This window comes from Onychostoma macrolepis, chromosome 09, assembly GCF_012432095.1.
Source record: "Onychostoma macrolepis isolate SWU-2019 chromosome 09, ASM1243209v1, whole genome shotgun sequence".
Taxonomy (NCBI): domain Eukaryota; kingdom Metazoa; phylum Chordata; class Actinopteri; order Cypriniformes; family Cyprinidae; genus Onychostoma; species Onychostoma macrolepis.
The window spans coordinates 3133161-3145921 of NC_081163.1; the positions used below are offsets into that span (position 1 = coordinate 3133161).

Here is a 12761-nt window from a genome sequence, read left to right on the forward strand (position 1 = left end):
TGGTGCTGTACCCTCATCACACAATGATAGATAACCTTCTGCGCTGCGATGACGGGAATAAGTTGGTGTCAAACCTTATCAAGCGATTAATTTGCGTTAAAAAAATATTAACGCATACAATTTTTTTGATTAATCGCATGTGTTAACGTTGACACTACTACTTTATATATTAATATAATTACTAACAGTAAAGCAGTTTTTATATGTTAATATATTAATATTATAATTATGCAGGAAGCCATTTTGTTGTCATGTGACAAAAAAAACCTTAAAACCGGAAATGACATAGAGAAGCACTGTAAACTGAAATTTTGAATATAGATAATAGGTGGTTTTTCTCCCAGTATTTTGGTTGAAGTTCTGGATTGAGTCATATGAAGGGTCCTTGGATGAGGTTCTGGTGGCATGTCAGGGATTTTTGCCTCATCAGTTGTTTATTTCTGCAGGTTGGTTTTATTTGGTTGAAGAGAAACATCAGACTCTGGGATTGATGAAGCTGTTGTGCGTTAAAATCAACATTAGCATTATAATCCTTTTCTCTCTCTCTCTCATCTCTCCTCTACCCCTCCATATACTGTAACACAGATAACAGTGTTTGCATCATTACTGTTAAAGCAGCCTCCATTAACATCAGCGTGCCTCTCTGTTACCTCTCTGCAGTGTCCAGTGAATCAGGGAATCAGTCCATGTTCCACTCTGACCAGCAGCACGGCGTCTCCGTGTACGGACAGCCCCTGCTCCACCTTAAACAGTAACAGCGGCCGCCCGGCCTGTGGAGCCATCACCAGCCCCAGCTCCACCCTCGAGAGCAAAGACAGCGGCATCATCGGTGAGGCACACACACACAACACCTCAAAATCAACATCTGCCCCACAAATCCTCATTAGCATAAATTGACCATCGTACAGTCTGGACCAGGATTATTATTATAGTTAACAAAAACAAAAATTAAACTAAAACCATAAAAAGGTTTCCGTTTCTTGACATAAAATAAACCTTTTATTTTATTTTATTTTTTTCAGCTAGTTGCCTAGGCAACGTTCCTCATTTTAATTTAGTTTAACTTGAAAATAACTAAGACTGAAACTGAAATAAAAATGTATAAAAACTATGTAGACATAGGCCTATATAAAGACTACTAAAAATGGAACACACAATAAAAGTAATAACTAACCAAACTGTAATAATAATAACAAACCAAAACTGTAACTAAAATTCAAATGAAAATAGAACATATAAAAATAAAAACAAAGTATTAATAAAATACGTCTCAAAGTATTAATAAAAACTATAATAGTCTTACAGTGATACTAAAATAACACTGGTCTGTACACAATATTTGATTTTTTTTTTTTTCAGCATAATTTAGCCCAAACATACTGTCATTATACGTATACTTACAATTTTATTCTATAAATGTAAATCATTTTTAAATAATATACAAGTCACAAATATATATATATATATATATATATATATATATATATATATATATGTATGTATGTGTGTATATATATATATATATATATATATATATATATATATATGTGTATATATATGTATTAAATATTATCTCCACTTTTCCACTGCACCAGTGAAAATGAGAATTACAGGCTGGTAGCCCTGGTTTCTGAGAAAATTCAACTTCCTTTCAGTTCAGTGACTGTTCTTGTCCTCCCGTCATTCGGAAATTATGTAATAAAGAAAAATATTAATAATAATTATTACTTACTAGTTATTTTAGTATAATTAATAACAGTGAAACATTTTATATAATTATATTTTAATATTCAAATATTAGCATGGTATTAATAAATAAATGATAATTTGCGTAAATATAACAAAGCCTGTTTTTATCATCTAATTTTCATTGTTATAAGTTCTTTTTTTTAGTTACATTTTTGAAGTAGAAATGTAAGTATGCATCATGGTAGTATTTGTTTTTACTACATTTAATTAATTAAAAAAATGTGTTCAGACTGATTTAGATTTTATTAGATTGTGATATTAAATGAATGGGATTGAGATTTTTGCACATTCCGGTAATAAGAATTTGTGCGGAAAATGTTTATATTTAGATTTATATCAGGGTAACATATGACCTGAGCATTTCTGTGTCACCCAATAACTGAAAATCTACCACACCATCACCAGTTTTGCGAGCTTCATCACCCCATTAAAACTCCATCCCATCATCCTCTGCTCCACAAGATTGAGAGCTGAAATCACAGCTCATGTTGGCCTGTAGATCCAAACGTGGGGTGTTTCGCAGGATGAGGTGTTGATGCAGCTTGGCCGCCTCAGAAAGTCGGTTTTGAGCTCCGCTCTGAATTTTTTGGTTGCAGATAGAAAGATTAAACATTTCTCTATGAATTATGTAGCATTACTGGCTTGCAGTCCTAGTTTCTGAGAAAATATTGGAGAATATGTGTTATTACCACAAAGTTGTAGTTAGAAAGGGGCGTCTGACCCTGAATTATAGCCAATTTCTAATCGCATTTAGCTTGCGAGGAGTTTATTTTGTCCTTTAGATGCAGTACACATAAGAAGCATGACAAATTTCTGTGTAAACTGTTTGTAAAATCCATTCTTGCAAGAATTGTTTTGCAAACGGGTTACACAGGAATTGGCTCTGCTGGTGTTTAATGCATTAGGCCTGTTGTCTGTACACAGAGTTTTAGGATGAGAGAAAGAGCAGCAGACGTTCTGAAGGGGGTCTGCTTGTTTGTTGATGAAGAGCAGCGTGTTTGGCCTGTGTGACCCTCTCAGGATGTGATTAATGCTCTCATGACTTTGAAGTTTGTGAAGAATCAGCAGAAAGAAAAGGCAAACAGTGTGATGCTGCTGTGAACAGCTGTTTAGATGCACTTACAGACACGTATACATTGAGCTCCACACATCTGACACCATACTGAACATCTGTTATTTAAACCCGGAAATAAACAGCTCTTGAGGATTTTGAAACATTTTAAACAATGAAGAAATGTTTAAACGGGTTCTCATCGTCATGAAAACCCTGGAATTTTAAGAATTTCTGGAAATATCAAGGAAATCAACAATCCTAAAATGTTATAGCAATTAAAATGTAATTGCTTCTAGTATATTTCATTGGTTGGAATTGCTTTTTGTGAGTGCAATATCTAGAAAAAAGTATTTTTTAAAATGCACGTTTTTGAAGAATCGTCAAAAATTTCAAAATTCCAACTATCCAGTCATGGAATTTCATATTTTCTATTTTTTAGTTAATTTAATTTTGAATAGTCAAAAAATTATTCCCAGCAATCCCCCCAAAAAATTATTTCTTTCTTTGATTGGTCAAAAAGTTTGATTGATTTGACTTATTTATTTATTTATTGCATATAATTGTTTTTCTAGTATATTGGTTAGTGGTCGACCAATATATCGCCATGGCAGATATATCGGCCAATATCTGGCATTTTTCAAATATCGGCATCGGCCGATAAGTTTTCTGTCTTTCCGATGTGTTCGAAGCGGCACGACAGACTTTTTTCGACTTTTATTTTGAGCACACAGCGCTCACATTCTCCCTCTTGTTCGCTGTAGTCGTTAACAGTTCTGTCTGCGGATAGAAGTCTGTCTAATAATCAGAACGGTTAAACAAAGGAATTAAAAGGTATACAAAAAAGTATTATAACGATAGCTTTTATATTATTAGTAATAGAAAGGCAAACATTATAATACTTTCTCGTTTGCCTTTAGCATTCAGCAAATGCGCATTTATATCATTTAAACAAATCTTTGAATGAACATTTAATTTCACAGACCTTGCAGACTAGTCGAATCTAGCTGTGAGATCTTATAAAGTGTGCATTTGTAACCTGCATGATCGCGTGTTCTCTGGGTGACGGTCGGTCCGTGTGAATTGAATACGGACAGGAGGAGAGTTCAGCTTCACTGGAGACATGCGATCGACAAACTTTAAACTCGTGATTTCAAATTACACTGTGCTTTATGCTTTTGCACACTGCCATATTCATGTCATTTTCACTGTGCTGTATGTAAAATGAGTGTTACCTTGGCTTTATTTGAAAAAAATATGATTCCCAATGCACACAAAAAATGCCCAGAATACTGAGTGCCCTGTTGGTTACAGTGTTTACTTCCTTTTTAATTATATTTTTATTAAATATTTATTTATTTGTGAAAAATACTTTGTCATATAAATTTTAATTGTTTATTTTACACATTTATATATTTTTTAATCCCTTTTCAAACTATTTAAAATTTCTTAAATATTAATTAAAATAAATAAAATGATATCGGCTTTATAATGGCCATCAGCCATCCTGCTATCCAAGATATCAGCATTGGCTGTCAAAAAAACAATATCGGTCGACCACTGATATTGGTTAGAATTGCTTTTTGTCTATAAAATAATTTGTAAAAATTCTAATTTTTAAAGATTTGTCAAATAATTCAAAAAAGAATTTCCAGCAATCCAAGATTTTATTTTATTTTTTTCAAGCATTTATTTACTCACCCAACACTGTATTCTCTTTATTTATTTAAAATGGATGTTTGTGAAAAATAATCAAAAATATGTTTCAGAAATTCAGTAATGGAGTGTCATTGGTCAAAAGATTTGGAAACCCAAAACTGTTCCCTAGTTCTGTCTATAAGTAAATGAGTGTCACTGATCATGTGACACATTGGATAAAGGCGTCTGCAAAATACATAAATGTAAATGTGACTTTGTAGAGATGGTCAGATTTTCTTGATACTCTTTGGATCATCTCAAATCATGCTGGAGAACATGACCATCAGGTTTAGTTCGTATAACTCAAGTGCTGCTGTCATTACCGCAGAAGAGACCAAATACTGACACACTGTCACATTTATATTCACTCAAACTAGAGATAATCTAATTTATAATGCAGAAATGAATGCAGAACACAAGCATCTTCAGATGTTTGGAGCTGACTGTATGAGTGTGTGTGTGTGTGTGTGTGTGTGTGTGTGTGTGTGTGTGTGTGAGAGCACTGACACATGACACATGCAGCTGTTGTCACGCATGTTATTTAGTAATAAACTCAGGAGCAGAAACTGAACCCAGATATTCATCGACCTCTGTCAGATCACTGAACAAACACACGTGCATGAATGCACACACTCTCGCTTCGTCTCTATTAATTCAGCTGTTCAGTTTTGTACTTTGTTGGTGCGTTTTGTCTATTCATTGTTTGTTTATTTTTTTAATTAGAATGAAAAAGGCAGAGTTATTAGCAGTGATAGCAAACACTGATCCACATAAACATCCATCCTGATGTAAAGTAAACTGCGTGTTTGTAATGGGCGGTTTGTACTGAGGTTGTTGCTCATTAGCAGCATGCAACATGTGGCGGGAAACGGCGATTAGGTGAAAGTGTTGATAAGGTCAGTGACTTATCAGAGTTTGAGTGGTAATGATGCTCATCTGAGATTGACTTCAGTGCTCCTCTGTGTTCCGTCCTTGTCTGACGTTTTTCATTTACATGCTCTCCTGTTACTTTCACTTTTTATTATTTGTAGGTCTCCTGTGCAGATTAGCACTGGCACTATATGATGATTCATGATTCAATTCATTTGTTAATTGAATTATTATTATTTTTATTATTATTTAATTATGACTGACTGGCATTACAAGATATATCTATGCACTCTATTAAATACTATTATAGTTGTTATTAATATTTTATTTTATTTATTAGTTTTTTTAAGATTTTCTTTGTTGTTGTTTTTTAATTAATTTTGTTTAATAATTTTAAGTATGTGGATAGAAATTTTTTTAATGTTTATTTCAGTTTTAGTTAGGCATGTAACGATTCACTCAACTCACGATTCGATTTGATTCACAAAATGAGATTTAAGACAAATTATAAGTTAAATGTGTCCTTTTATTATTGCTTAGACAAAATGCTGCACGTTTCTTTGTGAAATTGAAATATAACACTAATGATATACTAATATCGCAATGGAATATAGCTCTTTTGTTGGTTTTGATTGCTTCTGTTCTCCTCATTTGTAAGTCGCTTTGGATAAAAGAGTCTGCTAAATAACAAAATGCAAATATAATGTAAATGTAAATAATAAAACTAAATTGAAATTTTAAAACAAGCCCCAAATCAAATAAATAAGTAACACAAATAAAATAAATATCTTCATATAAACAAAATAAGGCTTTGTCTGTGCTCTTTCCGTTTAAAATGAGAGGCAACCACTGCATTTTAATCATGATCCAAACAAAGATGCTGCATACATGCAACATGAGCAGTTTTTAATCTAAATTAGATTGTATAATTTCAAAATTTGAAGCAAAAACAGAATGGGCTGACTTCAGTTTTGTGGAACTATACATAAATAATTTTTATTAATGTAAATTTCAGTTTTAGTTTTGGATATTTTAGTACACAAACTAAAGTTACAAATACATGAGAAACTAGCTGTTTATCTGTTTTGAATTTTTAAATTAGTTTTTATTTTAATATCGTTTTCAAATTTCCTATAATTTCAGTTTAGTTTTAGTTCGTTTCATTAATGGTTTTGTTTCATTTTTATTTAGTTTTTATATATTTTAGTTTCAGTTTTAGTCTTAGTAATTATAGTTTAACAGAGTTAATGGAACACTTCCAGTGTAGACCAAACCAAGACATTTAAGTTTAGCAAAGTTGAATGTTTGCAGTTTACAGTTAACTCTTGTGCAAACCTCTTAATAATGAAAATAAAATAATTCTTTACAATTCAACAAAAAACTAAAATATGCAACTTATATGAATGCAATTTATTAATTCATATTCATGTTCATATTAAATATTAAAGATGTAATCTTGTTTAATATGCCAGTAGTTTACAAACAAGCTAATCAAGGTTTTCAGAGTTACTAGACAGCATCAGGCAGTTGAGTTTTTATCAGGGTCGGAGCTAAATTCTGCAGATTAATGGCCCTCCAGTGCTGGATTTGAGGAAGCATGTCCTGTGTCCCAATGTGCATACTATCCACCCTATCTGCCCTAAATAGTATTAAAAATGACTAATATCACATATAATTTAGCATGGACAGTGTGCACATTGGGACGGAGGCATGTTCTTTGCAATCGTCATTGAAACTCTGTAAACTTTATTTTTGTCCATCTGTGTTTTCAATGCATTCATTTGTTGGATTTTTTTGCACATACGAGCCACCGGTGCACACTACTGTATGTCCCGTCTCCTTCTATGAATGTACACAATAAGAAGAAACACTAAAATGCTTTGAAACCTCATACTACTCAAAAACAAATGCGATATGGTGATTTAAATGATGTTTGCACTTTACTTTGACGAGCCGCTCCAGCGCGCAGCAGTGCACGCGCTTCAGATGAGCAACGCAATCAATCCCAGTTCTAAAGCCTCTTTTACACAACACGGCAAACAGTGAAAACACAGCGTGGCTATCGCTTTCTCTCATTTTGGATGCATTTTATACAGTCAAGGCAGTATATCGTGTCATGAATTCGAGGCGGCCGTTACCATAGTAATCACAAAGCGTGACAAAATGACTATTCACTAAAGTCAGCTCATCCAAAACTTTTAATTCTGTGTTAACTCACTCTCATGTTGTTCTCGCACGTCAAGCATGCTTTTAAACGTTCGTGCGCTGTAAGGTGTGCATTATTATTATTTCCCATTTCATATTTTATAGTTATTTCCCAGTTCATAGCCCGCGTCTTGTTTTTAAATGCAAAACGCATTCTCTGTGAATAGACGCTGAGGACGCAGCTCACCTGCATGAAGCGCCATCTATTTTACCTGAACAACCACAGGTCCGATTTTCTGGCACAGAATGAGAGCTTATTAAATCACAAACATGATTATTTATTTTTGCTAATTATTATTTTATTTTCGTTAGTTTTTCAGTTACTTTTGTTAGTTTCGTTTAGTTTTAGTTTTTCATTTATTTAGAAATTAAAATTTTATTTCAGTTAAGAAAATGTTTTTTGACCAATAGTTTTAGTCTTAGTTTCAGTTTTCGTTTACGAAAATAACCTTGGTGCACACAGTGTCAGTAATACAGTTTCCTCTCGTCCAGCCACCATCACCAGCTCTTCAGAGAATGACGACCGCAGCGGCTCCAGTCTGGAGTGGGGTAAAGAGGGCAGTATAAGGAGCTGCGCTCAGCATGTGCGGCCAGACACGTGCTCTCCGGTGGCCGAGGAGGAAGCGTCAACATCTGGGACAGGGGTACGGAGCGTCTCCACGGCTAAGAAGACTTCAGGAGCCGTAGGGTCCGAGGGCCCCGTCCAGTATCCCGCGCAGAGCTCGTCCAGTCTGATGATGCCTCGGCCGAACTCAGTCGCAGGTAAGAGAAATCAGTGATGTTTGCCAGCAGAGCACAAAGCATCAGGGTCGTCCTGTGATTCCTGAGGCGATGACTGATGCGTGACTGCTGGAATGAAGCCGAGCAGAGACTCATGGGAAGACACTGCCACCAGTTTATGAGTGAGTGTGTGTGTGTTGTAGATTGTGAGAGAGCTCATTATCAGGAGGCACATTCTTTCTCCTGTTGCTCCTTGAGGAAGCAGATACGTCGGGCAGCTGTTGTGTGTGTGTGTGTGTGTGTGTGTGTGTGTGTGTGTGTTGGTTGTTGGCCGGCTCCCGTCTTTAGCATCAGTTCCACATTCCTCAGGCTGGTCCGACTGATCACGTGATCTTTCCCGCTTCTCTCTCAGTTGAGTGACTCTCACAAAAGCACGTTGTATTTCACACTGAAATCAAGAGAAAGAAAGAAATAAGACATTTTTGAGCACCAAGATTTTGGATTATGGCATTATTTTTATTACAGTTAAACACATTTTTCACAAAATTTGCTTTACTGTAATGCTAAAAAATCTCATTTTCATTGCTGTAATTTGATGATATAATTTTACAATTTCATATTTCATGGTAGTATTTGTTGTACTGCCTTTAAAGTCAACATGATAAACCATTAGAAAATTATAATACAGATTTGTTTTTAATATTTTATTTATACCAGTTTTCTGAAGACAAACAAAACAAAATCCCACAAACTGTATACAAAAAGTATGCTATACATGAACTAATCACACAAAAGAAAATACAAACAATACAAAAAAATAAATAAACACCCAAACACAGACCAGATACACACCTTAAAGAAAGTCAAACAAAATATTAAAAATGGAACAAAATAATAAAATATCGAAGTTATCTGTAACGTAAGTGTCCAAACAAATTTCAGTTCTTAAAAAAAATAAGTGAGGAAGGGGCCCCAAATTTTATCAATTTTTTTACAAGCATCAGTCTTAGAGAAACGAATCCTTTCAAGCTTGAGGGCAGCAACCATTTCAGCCAGCCATTTATGAAAACTGGGTGGTAGAGTGGACTTCAAATCCACCATACCAAACATAAGAGACTATTGCTGAGAATGTGCCAATGCTAATGTATGGTCAGAACATCCAAACAAAGCTAATTCAAGAAACATTTGAGTACCACCGAAAAAATATTCTTCCAAAACTCAAAAATCTCAGAGCAAAACCAAAAAGTATGAGCATGCGTCCCATCTGAGCACTTGCATCTATCACATAATAGAGAAACTGAAGGGTACATTTTATTGAGTTTAGTTTTGGTATAGTGTAACCTACGCAGCACTTTAAACTGTATAAGTTGTAATCTTGCATTAATAGAGCAGGTATGAATTTGTTTCAGTCCTTCCTCCCAAACCTCTTTTGAAATATTAATTCCAGTGTCATTTTCCCATGCTACTTCAAGGTAATCTGAAGACACTGCAAAATGCGAAACAAACAAAGCAACAAACTGTGTCACCAAATGTGTGGTCATGAGAATAATACTGAAATATTGAATAAATGTATTATTTTATTCAAACAACAAAACATGGTTGGATAGTTTTTTATTTTACTTATTTATTTATTTTTATGTTTTATTTGCATTTATTTATTAAGTATAGTAGAAGAAACCTTTTGTGCATCAACGAATTAATGTGCACCAGTGAATTATGCACATTAAGACTTATTAAAGAGAATAAGATCTATTAGGCATATTAGATGCATTTTAATACATACAAAAAATTTGAAATTTTATTTAAATGCTTGTTAATTATAGGCAATATTTCTGTATTTATAGTGCATTTTAGTAATAAAAATTTAAGTTTGTCCTGAAAATAATGCTCACAATGTTCACAAATGTATTGATCCTAAAATAGCTTAAATCAATGTTTTTATCTATTAATGATCATCTATTAATGTTTCATGATCATGATTTTGAAGATTTGTCTTGATTTTATTTGGTGTTTGGATGAATATGAGGCTTGCATTTCTCTCAGAACCTGATTGTTGTTTTGAAGTCTGCAGAAGCTGTTGAGGTGTTTGTGAGAGAGATGGATGTGTGTGTGTGTTTGGTTTTGGTTTATTGTGGTGTGTGAGTATATTGTGTAAGGTAAGGTGCAGAAACACTTCTCATAAAAAGCCGTCAGTCATTAAACTAAGCGAGTCGACGTGAAACAATAAAAAACGTTTGGCACCATAAAGCATCTGCAGTTGTCAAGGTTAGAGTATGTTTTCTTTAGAGTGTGTGTGTATGTGTGTGTGTCCACATTTTCATTTTGTACACCTGCTTGCTTTTACTCATTTCACACCCTGTTTGGCCTCAGTGAATAAAGCATTAATCTTTACTGAATGTTTGATAGATCTGTAACTTCACTGCATTCACAGCTGCCAACATCGTGTTACCACACACACTCACAAAACACAGCTACAGATGGGAACTGAGGAATTTTATGATTCTGGTTCCAATTTATACTATGCATAATGATTCTAATACTGTAATGTCTCCATTAATGATTCTTTTATTTATCTATTTTTTATTATTTGAAATGTTAAGCATTCCACTAAAAATAAGAAATAAAACATTTTTGGTTGCAGAGGTTTATTTTATTTTATAATTTTATTTACACAGTAAAAAACACCCAATTGTTGCTTGCATTTTTCTTAAAATTCTGGAAATTCATTCATTCTTTGAGAAAACAAAAGGAAAACTGGGACTTTAAATTAGCTAGACTGAAACTTCAAGTTCTCCTGTTTATAATGATATATGGCACTTGATGCTGACTGCTAGAAATAGGTCTTAAAAAACAAAGAAAAGTGCAGGCGTGTCAGGTGCCCCAGAAATGTTCTAGGTCTTTAAGGGTTAACTAGGCTTTGTCATATGAGCAACCTGTCAGTTGGCATATTGATTTAAATCTTAAGTGTAAACAACATAACAGTTTAGGTTCATTTTGAATGAGTGAAGAACCACTCTGCAAGATTCAGTCAGTGAATCAATCATTAGATCGATTCAAATGGCACTCAGCATTGATTCGTTGCAGATTCAGTGCTGCAGTAAACACTGTCAGAGTATTGTGATATGCCATTCTGTCTATGCAAGAATGCATACATTCAAGAATATCTTTCAATACAATTATTTTTTACTAAATAAGAACTGGTTAATCCTATTTACAGTCCTCATTAACTCATTCAAATATTTCTTAAACTCTCTCCCTCCAGCTGATTTAAGTGCATGCCGTTTGTTCTGTGATCCAGTCATAAAGCTTCTTTGGCTCCTGGCATGATGATGTCATACTTCTGCTGCATTAGTGTTGGTTTTCGAGGGGCAGATGAGAAGGACAGTCAAAGACAGCATCATTAGGTGAAGCTCACAGAGGACAGGTACAGGACGCAGTGCCTCACAACCTCCATTTACTTTGGACACTTTGGATGTGTTCCGAGATCATGTAAATGGACCAGACAGTGAGACACTCAACGGCACGCTTACTGTGTTCTAAAAAAGCATGATAGAGCACTTTTCCAAACATGCATGTAGTGAATATACACCATTCTACTTACAGGGAAAAAATATTCATATAATATTGAGTCAGCCCTGCTGCTGTTATGCTGCAGAAATCTCAAATATGTTGCAGGATGTGCAATCATTTGTGCAAAATATGAATTTTTTAATGAATTTTTTTTTGTTGTTTTTGTTTTTTTCCTGAAGAAAATGTGACTATGAGTGCAAAATCCAGACTGTATATTGCTTTGTGGAGTAACAAGCCATAGTGAAATCTGATTTATGAACAAATTGTTCGATTTATTGTACTGCTTTTTTCCACAGTTGGTCAGAACAAAAGTGGCAGACTTGTCACTCACTCGTTCAGATGACGATATCCGGTCATACTTCAAAGACGAAGGCTAGAATCTGTGATTCCAACAGCCACACGGTGCATGAGAAAATAATTCTGCAAATAAATGCAATTGCAGGTTTCAAACAGAGATGGCGACAAAGAGGCAAAACTTAGAGACTGCAGCTTTAAGTGATTGATTTGTAAACAAATGTTCTTTTGAGTTAAATTGGTTGAACCGGTTAACAGTTCACAGAAAGTTCTTACATTCCATCTGCACTGTATTTTAATTGTTGATCTATATTTTTTGTGACATGAAGAGAGTTATCCATTTTTGTGAACTGTTTCTTTAAGTGTTGTGGAGTAAATGGCGCTGTCAGTGGTTTAGTGTCTGTCTGGGATTCTCGACCTCAGTGAATAATCATTCCATTTAATTTCTGAGACTGAACTTCATTTGTGTCCAGGCAACCGATCCATTTACTGGACAGCTCATTAAGACCACGCTGAACTCTCTCTCTCGCTCTCAGAGAAAACAAAGACCCCATTTTAACCTCTCAGATATTAGAATGACTCACAAATCTCACCCGTTTCAATC

At 34.4% G+C, this 12761-nt stretch overlaps 1 protein-coding gene across 4 annotated transcripts in view; it reads left to right on the plus strand.

Moving 5' to 3' along the window:
- tanc1b (tetratricopeptide repeat, ankyrin repeat and coiled-coil containing 1b) overlaps positions 1-12761 on the plus strand; it is a 175918-nt gene that overhangs the window by 92595 nt on the left and 70562 nt on the right. For all 4 annotated transcript variants that reach the window (XR_009272760.1, XM_058786399.1, XM_058786400.1 and 1 more), the window contains exons 6-7: positions 661-829; positions 8066-8335. Coding sequence is in view for 3 of the 4 variants with exons in the window: in XM_058786399.1 (XP_058642382.1) it covers positions 661-829; positions 8066-8335 (439 nt within the window). In the remaining variant the exon portion in view is untranslated. The remainder of the gene's footprint in view (positions 1-660; positions 830-8065; positions 8336-12761) is intronic.